A 15194-nucleotide genomic window follows, 5' to 3' on the forward strand; every position below is an offset into this window, starting at 1 on the left:
AATCTATAAAGCAACAAAGTCAAGAGAGGGAAACGCCTATTAATTCAGAAGTATGACTGGCATACACAAAGATGGCCAAATACTCTGGTGAATTCAAACACACCAGCATTCCCCCAAGACTATCATTTGGCGTTATGTACTTGTGTCAGCAGGCTAGAGCTCTTGTAAACACCAAGTATTTGCTGAAGCTACTTGGATGTACAGAAAGAACAAAGTTCCCCATCCTAGCCCATAACATTACTGTTTTGTTCGCACAGCTCAAGGGCTTCTTTTTTGCACAGACAGTCCTAGAGTAACTTCAAAGCCTTGCATGGAAATGTTGAAGTAGCTGCAATAATACCTACCATATTTATCTTCCTGGGAAGCGGCACAGGGGTTTCTGGCAGGGTGTGTGTTACGTCATTAGACTCTTCAGATGCTTGCTTTTGGACAGTGTCTCTAGATTGTACGTTTGGAGAAAGATCTAAGGAGTGAGATTTCTGATTTGCCTCTGAGGGCTGAGGCTTTGGTGATGCTTCTCCACCTTGTGTTTTAGCCAACAGCTCTCCCAGCTGAGGTTTTGGAGGAAGGTCCTTTATTTGCGGCTTTGGAGGTAAGTCTCCAAGTTGCGGTTTTGGTGGCAAGTCTCCTAGCTGAGGTTTGGGGGGCAGTTCTCCAGGCTTTGGGGGTAAATCTCCTACTTGAGGCTTCTGAGTTAGTTCCAGAGGCAGAGGCTTTGGGGGCAGATCTCCAGGTTGTGGTTTCTGTGGTATATCGATGGACAGCGAGGGCTTAAACATTTCCGTGTGCTGACTGGATTTATCTATTGAAAGATGATGACTGGTTTCTATTTTTCTTAGTGCCACTAAAACAAAAAGAAAGAAGTTTATTCACAACCTCCTTTAAACATTACAGCACTGAGACGCATCAATTCAAAGACAAGCTGCCGAGGGTGAAACAGTGTGATTGCTTTTTAGACTGAACAAACATAACGCACTAAGAAAAGATGCATTTTACAGAAAAGCCTCATCAGCCCATCGACGTGACTGAAAATTCTCACGAATGCCGGTTACTTTTACGTACACACAATTGAACTTCATATAAAAAAAGATCAGGTCTCAGTATTGGTATCTGTAAAATCTTGAGGAGGAAAGGAAGTGAACTCGTATGTGTATGCAGGTCTGCTTACTATTTTGTAGTCTACTGATGATGAAATGCAAAAAGCCTTTGAACTCATAAGGCAGGTTTTATTTAAGAGAGGCTAAAGCCATTTCTAAAAATAAAAGACCACTGAGGAGGGATGATGGTCTCAGCAAGTCACTAATATATTTAAGCATCCAACTACTTGAAAGGAATCAAGTACTGTCAAAAGTACAAGCCTGTTTCCTGAACATGACAATGGACACAATTTAAAGATATTAAAAAATTGGACACGTGGTTATCAAGAAAAAAAAATTACCAATGAGATTGGTCAGAGATGAAACAGGAGCCCAGAGAGGCTATCCACCAAGACTTCCAAAACACAATTACTAAGTTAGCCCCGTTCTGAGGGGCGGATTGGACCAGATGGCCTCATGAGTTCTCCTTCAACTTCTATGACTTCTTTTCTTTCCCCTTCACTACATTCTGTAGGTCTCACTCCTTTTTAGTTTAATTAAAAAGTCTCCTGATTTCAAAAATTCTTTCAGTTTTGCTGAAGCGTCACCGTTGGTGGTAATTTAAAAATGAAACCTGCTGAAAACCAAGTATTTATTCTCTCATGCACTTAAGGAGAATTATGAAAACACCCAAAAAAAGAAATCACTTACCTTTCTGAGGTAGTTTGGGAAGAACTCTAGGGCCAAGTGCAGTCTTTGCAGTCCCAGTGCTAAATCAACAGATGTGGTTGTTAGTGCTTACAGTTGTTACTAAGTGTACCTTTTCTTTCCCTTTTTTTTTCCTCTACACATCCATAATTTAGAGAAATCCGCAGTTGTTTCTTTTGCGTAATCAACTTATCATCTAGTCTGTGCATCAAGGCCTCACTGCTCAATGTAAAAAAACTCAATGCTCCTATAAGAACGGACCATTTTTTCAAACAGAAAGAGATACACGAACCCCACAACAGCTTTCATTCTGCAAAGTGAACTGCGTGCAAAAACATACTCCGAAAATGGATGAAGCTGAAAGACCAGCTCAGTGGGCAGATCCTGAACTTAAAAGAAATTCTGCTCTTTAAAAATTAAGATAACTACCCTGAATCATTCAAAACATCCTCTGGCTTTTATGCCAAGGGTTTGAAGTTTTCCAGGATTGAGCCATTGCCTCGTATGAGTTTTACAACACACAGTCTGCAACTGCATCAGGAGACAGAGTTTCTGCTGCTCCAGGGGAAACACAGACAGCTGTGGCAAGCAACATGCTTCACCCTGTTAAGCTGTGTTACAGTAGGATAAGCTGTTCACCATGGTACACAACAACACAAGTAAGACAGGAGTATTTTGGAACCATTCCTGCGCTATAGAGTAAGAAACACAGAGATGATGTTCATAAGATGACCATGTCTTGGAAGACAGCTTGGAATCTTCTAGTAAAAATCCAATTTTAATTTGCTTAATTTGCATATCTCCAAAAAGCGCATTTTAATGCATTAATTAGATACTGAATAGTACTGCCATAATTTGTTGCCAACAGGTAGGTCAATGCATGTCACAGGTAGCTCTCCTTTGGACACACACTACTTTATCTTAAGCTTAATCTAAGAGGCTTTGAAAATATCAGTTACGAATATGTATAAATGGTTGCAATTCATTTTACTTTCTGTACTCAGTAAGAAAGAGGCTCCACAAGAGTTCTACTTATTCTAAAATTTCATTTTAAAGCTCGAAAGAACTGATCATTAAGAAAATAAGCTATTTGTTGAAAATGTTCAGCACAAGAGTGACATCTGTTTCCTCAAACAAGCAATCTCATAAGATACTTGCTTCCTTAACTCAATTTAATCCTCAACTACCATCTGGCCTGGCACCATTTAACCACGCCACATAAAAGAGAAAACGATGGCAGGTTATTCTGCTTTCGTGAATTACAGTTCTGAGGAGATTTGTGCCTTTGGACTCCAGCTTTCTGAATGTTTTGCTAAGGGAACTCCAGTTCTTCTCATTGGGAGGCTCTTAAAGCACAGGTGATGATTACTAGCTCTGCTTCTTGGGGAGATATTTAGGTTCATACCAACCATCTTATAAAGTTACAAATAGGGAGAATCAAGGCATGAAAACTCAGTGAGTAAAAAAAAAGAAAGTATTATTTCTGAAAAATTACTCAAAAAATAAGGAAAAAAGTGATGAGCTTGTCAGAATATGTTCAAAGGAGAGAGTGTTCTGCTGTATCAGCAGCCCTGATTCCAGTACTATTTTTCTCTGAAGTTAACTTTTCAATATGAGTATTATGAAACACTAAAGCTTAATCTCCGTGCTTTTTTTTAGAAGTTAAAATGCATCAGGACATAAAACTGGAGGAACAGCCAAACTGAATCTTTAATATATAATTACCCAGGCTTTTCACTACTACCATCAAGAATCAGATTTGCACATTTTCTCTCCACTTGTAAATGTCAAGTATGGCAGCAGCTCTGTGGCACAGAACATCACCATCTTTTTCTTTCTATACCAAATGATACTGGTATGGATTCAGATGAGGCAAATCAGCTGTGCCACCAGGAACACACCCACAGCCTCTGCAGACAAAGCGAAGCACACACTGAGGATGTCCAGAAGCTCCATACACGTGTGATTTGCATCCACCTCCAGTTATGCCCCGATCTCACACATGCACATGGTCAGACAGGTACACCACATTGCTGCTTGAGGCATGTTTATCACCATTACCTTGCACTGAACCTAAGGACTTTGGAACTGCCTGCCTAGTTCTCTGCTACAGAACTAGCTTCTACGGATAGCTATGCCAAAATTGACGCTGAAATGTTTTGTTTCTCTGCAGTTACAGATTTCTCATTAAAGTAGCTAAAATGAATTGCCAGGAGGCATGAAAATTAAACCTCTATCTTGCTAGACAGAAGTGTGAGATAGCATTCCCTAGCTCAGACCCGACTTCTGTAGGAGCCCAGGCAGATTCTGGTACAAATCATTTTGTCCATCCTGTTCAAAGAAGGAATTGGGCATGGAAAGCTATAAATGAAGCACAGGAGGATCAGTGAAGCCAGATCTCATACAGTGTACAGCAGTAATACACGCAGGAAACTAATGAAGAAACTTCGCTAGAGTTTTTCTTCATATGAAGGGCAATTTTTTCTAATTCACAAATTAGTCACATCTAAATAAGTTTTCACCTTCACTTTCATATATACAGACTTTTACCTTGACTGCTGTGACATCCCCTCAAACTTGTTTGCAGCCTTAGTTGAAGGTGGGCCCAAATCATTACCTGAAATGAAAAAACAATTAAAAAAAAATGAACATTAGGGTAACTGAACATTATGGTAACTGAAATATCATCAGCAGAAGGTGTGCTAAGTCCACAGCCTTTCAAGTGCACCCTACATGACATGTCTGAAGATTTTAAAGATCATTCTTCACTAACAACTTTGTAACTGAAAAAGCCACAGGGACCATAATAATCCAACCTGACCTTTCATATAACACGTTTCAGAATTCACTGGTAGCTCACATCTGCTGGCAAGGGAAGACTGAATTACATTGCTGAGTTTCTGCTGCAGGGCACTTGTTTTGAATATAGTGTTTCAATTTACTCTGAATGGGAGATACTGCAGGCAAGTGTCTGAAGGTATTTATGGTAGATGTGCCTTGTAACACAAGAAGTATGTTTCTAAGTAATTATTTTTGTGAATAAAATCAAATTCAAGTTTTTGAGCGCTGCTATTTTATTGAACAGTCATTAAATCAGCAAAGGCTATTCTTCAAGCCTTGTTACCATAAAGTTACTGTAAACATTAACTTCTGGTAAACACAAGAGCCTAGGTATATTCAACTTTATAAAAAGGTATCAAAATGCAAACCCAAGTGATTCTGAACTCCTTCGTGGAATCTTGAAGGTTGAAAAAGATCCCTAAGATCATCTCGTCCGACTGCCAACCCAGCACCAAAAGAATATTTTCACATATCAGTTAATTCCTCTTTTAGGGCCTTGATCATTCCCTCTTCCCTAGCTCATCAAACAGTCTTTGAATCAAACTCATAAACATTATATCCATCTCAGAGATAAAATTTACTGAAGTGACAGTTAATGATTCAAGCATGCAAAATGCTTCCTAAACAAAAGAATAACATATCTTGCTAGATATCATTCTTTGTGCTGAAGTCTAAATGAAACAGCAGAGAAGGCTAATACTGAGCCTTCCTAAAATACTTTTGTATGAAAAAATGGAAAAGTAGAAAAATAAAATTAAGACTGAAACAGACAATAGACCTTTCCCATGTAGGTCCTGTGCATGAAAGGAAAATCTCATGGTTGCCATGGAAATCCAAAATAATATAAAAGACATTTCTAAAACATATGTAAGTAATAATTTGCTTACACACAAGCTGAAGATTGTTCTGTTTGAAAACTCAGCACAAGGTAGCTCGACACTTGCACCTTCCTGTCCTTCAACTGTTATACAGGATTTTCAAAGAACAGTTGCCACAAACTTCTCAGCTTCCACCACACCTTTTGTTCTGCTAGAGTCACATTATATAATATCTATCATAGTATTTTAGGTGCTGATTTGCACTTAACAGTTAGAAAAACAACAAAAAAAATCTTTGAAGTCCAATGTTTTTACTGCCTCTGCAGCGGTACAGAACTGTTGTAGGAAACATTTCTTCCCATGTATCTGAAAAAGTAGGTAACTGAAATTTCTTGAGAAAAAGGCTACACATTCAACTCCATTCTTTTCAAATCATGCACTTTATCAAATCACACATTCTACACATGTGCACTACGTGACTTAACACGTAACTGAACTTGCTGGGGGAAAAAAGTGCTTTTAGGCTTGATCTCTTATGTTATGTCTACACTAGAACAAAAAGAAAATAGCCTTAAGATATAACCAGTATATGGATGACCCCTATGTGTAAGTATTAGACTCCAGTTTATGGATTTAGGAAAATTCTGCCAACAAAACTAGAATTACAGAAAGTTACAAGGGCCCAAGATTCACAGCTGCAGGGAGAAGTTGCATGCATAAAGAGATGGATGCAAAAAGGAAGGATTTGAGTAGAACAGAAAATATTTCCTAACAAGCTTCTGTCAGAAAGGTATCCTGTTAAAAAAATAAAAATAAAATAAAGCACTGTTTCTTTATAACTTCTGCTGATATAAGGATGCAAACCTATCAGTCCTTGCACGTGCACAGATACCATCACACGACCTGAAAACATAAAGACAACACATCCCACCAGTCAGCTGTGAGTACTTCAGAGGGGAAATTTGGAGCAGAGCCCAAGGAGATGAGCAGTTCTGGGAACTGAGTGAACTGCACACACTCACTGAGGCACATCTGCCCCAAACCAAGATCCATCCAGATCAGTGAACTGCTCAGAACAGCAGAAGGGCTGAGGGAAAAGATGCAGGGAGGATGCAGCAAATGAGGGTGAAGCAGTCTGGGAAGCTAGGGCAGAGAGAGGGAGGTGGCAGAGAAACTGAACGGGGGCCCAGGGAAGTGTGGAGTATTTTCAGTTTTCTCAAGTGAGACATAGAAACCTGGAAGCTACAGTGACAGAGACAGACTGTTGAATTCTCTAAGTTGACATCACATCAAGCTGCAGGAAAGCAAGCAGCAGGTAAAAGAAACAAAAGATTTTATATATATATTATATATATCATCATTAAGGTTTGCCCCTGCCCTTTTGTCTTAAAAACTCACCCCAAGGAACTGGGCCCTTATTCTGGGGTCCGTGAGGTAGTGGGCTTGGTGGGTCAGAGAGGGTTCTTTTGTGTCCTGGGGGTGGGGGAGGTGGTCTCTTCTTGGAAAGAGTGGAGCTGCCACTAGAGGGTTGAGTGCTTAGAGGGAGGGTTGAAGGTGGGCCTGCAAGATAACAAACAACCTTCTTACAAATACATGTGCATCAATGGCAAAGCAGCACAAAAAAAAAAAAAAAAGAAATCACAGTCAGACCACAGTGAAGTGAAGTGAAAAAAATCAAAAGACAAGCCATGCCAAAACACTGTTGGAATTAAACAACATGTTCACCACATTTTTAACCTGTTCAGCTGTGGGATTATAAGCAGCTTGACAATAGGATGACACACATACCGTTTAAAAATACAGGATTAATCACTCCAGGATTTTTAATTTTAGGTGTTTAAAAAGAAATCTTAATTTTAAGTAACATTTAGCAGTTGGGGTTTTAATCACTATTTCACATCTGAATGAAATAGCTTTCCAGACGTTCAATTACATGGCTGTTTTTTGGGTTTGTTTTCCTCTATGCTATATCAATTCTGTTAGTAAATTGGAAGGGGTTGTAGAAATACATATCTCCATATTTTCTTTGCTTTGTGTTTTGGAAATAAACTACGGAAGATTTTCCATAGTTACTTTCCATTTCAATTTTCATCTAAATACACCAGAATACACATCTGTACAGCAATGCAAATTGTGTATGCTGCATATATAAAATAAACATTAGACAGGCCCTTTATCTGTCTGAGATTATTTGAAGTGCTTATAGCAGTGTCTGCAGTCACCTTTATCCTAAACCCTGTATTTCCCCTGAATCAACGTTGGCACAGGCATTGTTCAACACAACACGTACTTTACAGAACATGGGAACAAATACTGGTTAAAAGGAACAGTTACCACAGGGGAAAATGAGTTTTCCCTATCAACTTCATCATTCACCTTCCCAAATGTCATTGCAGGAAGTTAAGAAAGCAGGCAGTGCTGCACACAAACATGCAGTGAGGAGACAACTGCTTGAGTCAGCCACCATTACTGCCAAAGTAAATGATTTGTGAGACTTACTTAAATTAATTTTATGTTAGTTTAGATTAGGCTAAAGTTCATTCATCTTTTAATCTCCTCATCTGGCAACATCTTACTGCACTCATGATCTTACATTAAGTTTTGAATGTAAGAGAGCTTTGCCATCACAGGCTGGATTAATGAAGAACACTAACCACACAGTTTTAAAAGCAAAGTTTATTTATACCTGAAATTTCATTTCTAACATCAACTATTTTGTAGCACTACAGAATATACTATTTCTGGAAACACAGCTTATTTGAATGGAATTGAAGACAAGATTTCATTTCGTTAATCAGCATGTACCCTAACCTGCAAACAGAACACAATCTGCATCTTGAAAAGGTTTAATTCCTTGTTGCTTTCTTCTAGATAGAAAAGTACTTAATTCTGCATGCCTTCCCAAATACATATCATAGAACCATGAAAATTGGTAAAGAAGAGTCTTTGCTAAAGTTCCTTAGGTGAAATACTGAACATTGAAAAAAAAAAAAAAAAAAGATTCAGTTACACATAAACATGCACACATTTGCCAAACATTCTAAGGTGATGACCTCTCTTCTTCACCCAAAAGAAAAGATTAATCAGACTGCCTGTAGGGAGCTAGCCATCAGTCTCATCTCTTCCAGATTCAAGGCTTTTTGTCACTTAGCAGAATCCCTCAATCACAACGCCAGCAAAAATTTACATCTTGGCTTTCCATTATTTGTGAATCAAATTATTAATCACAGGGGTTGGGAGGGATCTCTAGAGATGACTGCATCTAAATCCCCTACTGAAGCAGGTTCCCTATAGTAGATTGCATAGGAAGGCGGCCAGGCAGGTCTTGAATATCTCCAATGGAGACTCCACAACTTCTCCAGGCAGCCTGTTACAGTGCTACATCACACTCACTGTAAAGAAGTTCCTCTGCATATTTGTGTGCAAGTTCCCACGTTCCAGTTTTGGCCATAGCTTTTTGTTCTATCACTACACACCACTGAAGAGTCTGGCCTCATCCCATTGCCTCCCGCACTTTGGAGGTTTACAAACATTGATCAGATGCCCTCCCAGCCTTCTTTTCCTCAGGCCAAACAGATCCAGGTAACTCAGCTTTCCTCATAATAGAGATGCTCCAGCCCCTTCACCTCTGTCGCCCTCCGCTGGACTTTTTACAGAAGTACCCAGTCTTGAACCGATGAACCCAGAAATGGACACATGATTCCAGATGTGACCTCAGCAGTGCGGACTAGAGGGGGAGGAGCACCTCCCTCAACTTGCTGGCCACGCTCTTTTTAATACACTCTCAAATACCATTGGCTTTCTTGGCCACCAGGGCACACTAGTGGCTCAGGGCCAACCTGCTGTCCAGAAGAACACAGAGCTCCTCTCCAGCAGCACATACCCTAATCTGTACTGATGGCTGTGGTTATTTCCCAGGTGCAGGATTCAACATTTGCTTTTGTTCAACCTTAATATGTTCCTCTCTACCCAGCCCGACCAGGCCCTGTTGAATAGCAGCACAGCCTACTGGTATTTGTGGTTGGACTTTATAATCTTTAAGGTCTTTTCCAACCTGAGCAATTCTACTAATCTATGATCCTATTAAAAGAAGTAGAAATGTAATCTTAATAAGAACATCATTTTAAAAGAATGTAGAAAACATAACTGGTATGTCAGAATGGATCAGATGTACTCGATAGTATATTCCACACTTTGAAATGTCTGCAAGTGGCAACGGCCCATGGATTCTGGTGTGCCACCACCTAGTGCCCTGTGGGTGAACTGCACTACAGCCTCACCAGCACAGCCTTCCCCTGCCCACGAGTTGCAAATAACACCAACTTTGCTTGAAGTGTTGGAAATGTAAAATACTATTTACACTTACTGCTAATCAAACTTCAGAAATAAGTAGAACTTGTGCTTCTTCTTGCTAACAGAAGAGAGATTTCTTCTCTACAGAGTTTTTAATCCTACTAAGTTTTATGATCATAATGAAGTATTTCATACTTCATATACCAGTAGTATGTCTCCAGACAATGGAGTTTAAAAGCATTATTCCTTCATAGAATTGAAGAGTTCACATGGTGTACTGCAATTACAGGGAAAAGGCAATAAGGGATTAAAAACAATGCAGGTTTTCTGACTCCTGGCACACATTCCTGCATTAATTTCAAAGGCACTTAAATGGAATGAATAAAGAGCAGCTTATAAGGCATGCACTAATGACTGGATGGCCGAAACACAAAATTTACTTTCAAATAAACAGCAAATAAGGGAAAACTTCAAAGCATCTTTTCAGAGAAAGGTGTAAGTCACATGACTGAACAGAGTAAACGTGGGAAATGTTCTAAAATTTGAATCAGTCCACACAAACAGCTGATGAAACAATATAAAGATCTGATGCTGTATTAGTTGCTGGTAAAATGATTCTAAAATACTCTGTATTACGTGAAGTCTCAAAAAACTGTTACTTTCTTTTCTTTCGATATACAAATCTAGGTAGGTATTTCTAGTATTAATCAGAGCAGTTTTCTAGATCAAAAGTCTTGTGCAATTCTAACCAGGCAGCAAGTCAGTCAGCCATTTCTTCACCACAGTCATCTTAACGCTGTTTTATCACATCATCATCATGAATTTCACATTTTAGGAAGAACATTCCCCTCCCCCCCCTCAAATAAGCATAGAAAAAAACAACCCAAAAACACCTTAACATTGAACTCTGCATCCATTGGGCTCTTTTTTCTTTATTTAGCTGGGCAACAGATGCTTTCTATACAAAATACAAGCTATTTCCATCTTTCATCACTTTTACTCACTGTAAAGATCACAATTTCATGTATGAGCAGACCTAATCATCTCAAACTTACAGTACTATGGTAAATAACTAGACAATATCTGCAATTAACAGTGCATTTCTGCATTTTGGCTTTTGTGCAGTTAGTATATTAATTTGTGTACTAGTGAAGAAAACATGCAAAGCTGTTCCCATCCACTTAAATTGTGGTTTTATAGTGTAAAAACCTCACATTTGTATGCATTTTTTACCACTTAATGAGAGATATGGAAGAACCAGTATTCCAGTTAATGGTAGAACAGGTACTGCAAAGGAAAGTAAGTTTATATTAAAAATAATATTTTCATTAACAAAAGTTACTGCTATTTTTCCCACTTATAATGATGACACTTTCTGCAGATACTACCAAAAGCCATCTTCATTTTGTACTTCATTACTGTAGAGAATACATCTTTGGTACTGAAAATAAAATCATAATCGAAGCTGATCAGTCATTCCACATAAGAAAGCTAGGAAAACAAATTGAATCAATATTAGCATATAAAGAACATTCCATAATTACTGTTAAAAAAAATCCTGTTTGAAAAAAAGTGCCAATATTCATATTAAGCAATTATGCAGTTTGGGTTGTAGCACAAATATAACTACATGAAAACTAATGGTTGTCAGCTACCCTCCCCTTCCTATTACAGCACCATAACATACAGAGCTGGACTGAGATTAGTAGCATTGTTTACTAAAATATGCACCAAATTTATAAGAATATGTAAAAAAAAAAAAAACAAGTCTAAGTATACGCAAGAGAGCTGTAGAATCCTAACAGCATACAAAATAAACAGAAGAAAGTGGATGACCTCGAAGGCTGAAGTGAGAACACAAGATTATATACAGTGTTCCAGACTAAGAAACCTTCTTGAACTTCCAGTTACATGTATGCCAGAAAGGTGATTTAAACAGCAAAATACAAAGAAGGGTTATAGTACAGTGAAAAGAAACTTGAGTGACGCAAAATTAAAATACTCCATTAAAAAAAAGGGTTTTTTGTGTAGTTAAGAAAAAAGACCTACATGATTGCTCTCCAGGTAGCACCCAGATACAGGGACCAATGGCAGAAAAAAAAATAATCACTGAATGCTGATGTTACATGAACAAAGCAATTTATTGGACTTTGGAAGATTTCTGATCCTGTGAGCAATGCAGTCTGACCACTTTCAGAAGTCATGAGTAAAGGAAAGTTAGCTATTTTGTGTAGAAATGGAGTTTGATCAAGTAACACAGCAGATTATCTGACACAGAATCATAGAATCACCAAGGTAGGAAAAGACCTACAAGATCACCCAGTCCAACTGTCAAGGCTGGACCAACCTGGTATCTGCAGCTGCAATGGAAGGAACTGCGATGGAGGAGTCCTCTGGTTTTCTGCATTTATTCCTAGAGCCGTTAGCACAAAACTTGCAAGCTTTTAATTAGTAAAGATCTAAACTTAACTTTCAACAGGCAATTGATCCTTGACCACCATATTTATCCCCTATGAGAATAACAGGCAGGATCATTGAAGATAATTAACTTTCACTTAAAATTAAGGAATCCTGGTTTAGATTGCCTAATCCTTCCACAAATCTAGCCCTCACTTTGGATTTGCAATTAAGTTTGTGCAAGTCTTTATCTAGATACTGTTTAGTCATATAACTACTTAAGACATAAAACAGATGTAAACTGGAGAGTTTAATGAAAAATATGATTTTCAGGCTGTTAACCTCCAAAGACTGGACTAACAAGCTGAACCCGAATAATGTTAGATAAACTGCTGGAAGAGGCACAGCCATGGCAGCTTATGCAGTGATTGTAGTCACTCTGCACTCTTTATTCTGTTAGAATTAACTAAATCCAGGGGTGACAAGTAACGTGTCCACAAATGAGTTGCTTTAGTGTACAATACACTGTCACAATATTGAACCCACACCCATTATCAGCTCAGGCTCGCTCATCTGCCTTTTCAGAAGATAAGCAGGTGGGTAGGTACACCTTTAACACCATTGCTGGAGGAACCTTCACTTGAGACCTGATACCAAACGCTTATGATGTAACAAATTAATTATTCTGGCTCACTGCTTTAAGAAGATAAATAAACCCAAAGATAAATCATCTTGGCTCAGGCATTTTTTAAAGTAATGGTTATCAAACTAGGAAATCTAGTCACAGAATCATAAAAGGGCAACCTGTCCCTGTGCCTAATTGTTCTCTGAGTAAATAATTTGCTCCTAACATGTAACAAATCTCTTCTCTTGTAGAAGCAAGCAGTTTTTCCTTGTCCTATCACTATCAAACCACGTAAAGTCAGTCCCCATCTCATTCATAACTTTTCTAATACAGAATCGATATCGCAAAATACTCTGCTATGTTTTTACATAAATTTAAATCATACAGATAGCTCCCAAAATGAACTTGCGAAGGTAGAAAATCTCTAACTCAGAGTAAGCCCTGCTCTTATGCAACGCATGAAATGTCAGTGTTAACAACATCAACTTGCCCTAAATCCAAAACATAGAACCATACAGAAAGAAAAGAAAATTTAGTCTATCTCAGATGCCAACAGGAAGGTCAACAGAGTGAAGTCACAAGCAGTACAAGTGAAATCCAAATTAAACTGGTACAACCAAGCTCAGATCGTGAAATCTTACGAAGTATACTCTGGCCAAACTGCTTTGTCTTTTAGAGGAAAACAAGCATTTTTAACTAAGGGTTAAGGGATTCTGAAGTTGCCAGTACACAGCAAAAACAGACAATGGAACAGCAGTTCTTGAACACAGCACCTGCATTGTGTAAAAGCAGACACCTGATGTCAACAGATTCTGTTCCGTCCCTTTTAACCCTTATGTCTTATTGAGAGCTCTTCACCATTATTTCTAACAACGAAGTCGATTACAAGTTGAAGAAATTAAACAAGAACTTACAACCATTAAAGCATTGAACTACATTGTAGCCTTCATAACAAATAATTTTTTCACAATTAGGTTATTCCGAAATTAAGTTGAGGGAAAAAATGAAGAAATGCATTTTTTTTGTCGTTCTCAAGTTAGATTTGCAGACATTATATTACAGCAACAGGTTTCATTTCACATGTATGTCCTCTAATTTCAAAGCTTATATCCAGATTACAGAGCCATTGTCCGTTACAGCTGCAAAATAAAGCCTTGTAAAAGCAGTTCACTTCCCTTTCAAGCACTACCAAAAGTGTTTTTAGTCACAGAATAAAAAATTATTGATTGAACATATATTCCCAAATCCATCAACTTGTAGCACATATTTTCCTTAGAGCTAATTCTACAAGACCATAACTGTTGTTTCTCTCAGAGAAGAATGGGTGACATTTCATTTAGCTTCTCAATATGTCACTCATTAAGTATCTGGCAAGAGTGTATTTTTAGTATTTTTTTTTAAACAGTATTTTTTCTCTGACATTATTCACACTTCTAAAGCGCTCATCAAGATGAAAAAGGAATGTCTTGATGTAGAGAGGGAACAAACTTTCATACCAACCTGCTTAGCTCTTCCCAGGTCATTCTGGTATTTTTTTCTTTATCCACACAGTGACTGCAAGGAGAGGGAGTCTTCTTGAATCATATCACAGAATCACAGAATGGCTTAGGTTGGAGGGGACCTTAAAGATCATCTAGTTCTAATCCCCCTGCCATGGGCAGGTTTGCCAATCACGAGGTCAGGCAGCCCAGGGTCCCATCCGAACTTGGATTTGGATGCCTCCAGAGACAAGGAGCCTCCAAAGCCTCTCTGGGAAACCTGTGCCAGTGCCTCGCCACCCTCTGAGTAAAAAAAAATTCCTCCTAACATCTAACCTAAATCTCCTGTCTTTCAGTTTAAAGCCATTCCCTGTTATCCTATCACTAGGAGACCACATAAAAAGTCGACGCCCTCCCTGTCTGTAAGTACTGGAGTACTTCAAGTACTGGAAAGCTGCAATGAGATCTCCCCAAAGCCTTCTCTTCCAAGCTAAACAAGCCCACCTCCCTCAACATTTCTTCACAGGAGGGATGCTTCAGCCCTCTGATCATCTTCATGGCCCTCCTCTGGAGCCACCCCAACAGCTCTGCATCTTTCCTGTACTGGAGGCCTCAGGCCTGGGCACAGTACTCCAGATGGAGCTTCACAAGTGCAGAGCAGTTCAAAACAATCACCTCCCTCTCCCTGCTGTCCACCCCTCTTTTGAAGCAGCCCAGGATACCATTGGTCATCTGGGCTGCAAGCACACATCCTCAAGTCCTTCTCTGAAAGGCTGTTCTCAGTGAGTTCTTCTCCCCGTCTGTATTCAAATCTGGGATTGCCTTGACCCCAGTACAACACCTTGCACTTGGCCTTGTTAAACATCATTTCATTCTCACGTGCCCACTTTTTGAGTATCCAGGTCTCTCTGCCTGGTATCTCTCCCTTCTATTCTGTCATCTCTACCACTCAGCTTGG

At 38.9% G+C, this 15194-nt stretch overlaps 1 protein-coding gene across 4 annotated transcripts in view; it reads right to left on the bottom strand.

Moving 5' to 3' along the window:
• Positions 1 to 15194, bottom strand: part of ASAP1 (ArfGAP with SH3 domain, ankyrin repeat and PH domain 1) — a 139277-nt gene that overhangs the window by 8431 nt on the left and 115652 nt on the right. For 3 of the 4 annotated variants that reach the window (XM_042869035.1, XM_042869034.1, XM_042869037.1), the window contains 5 exons: positions 10970 to 11023; positions 6842 to 7003; positions 4335 to 4401; positions 1788 to 1846; positions 345 to 844 (listed from right to left, as the gene is read on the bottom strand). In XM_042869035.1, the coding sequence (XP_042724969.1) occupies positions 345 to 844; positions 1788 to 1846; positions 4335 to 4401; positions 6842 to 7003; positions 10970 to 11023 (842 nt within the window). The remainder of the gene's footprint in view (positions 1 to 344; positions 845 to 1787; positions 1847 to 4334; positions 4402 to 6841; positions 7004 to 10969; positions 11024 to 15194) is intronic. The other variant, XM_042869036.1, reaches the window with a different exon arrangement.

The sequence above is a fragment of the Lagopus leucura genome, unplaced genomic scaffold (assembly GCF_019238085.1).
Source record: "Lagopus leucura isolate 7727_CA_CO unplaced genomic scaffold, USGS_WTPT01 Super-Scaffold_100002, whole genome shotgun sequence".
Taxonomy (NCBI): Eukaryota; Metazoa; Chordata; class Aves; order Galliformes; family Phasianidae; genus Lagopus; species Lagopus leucura.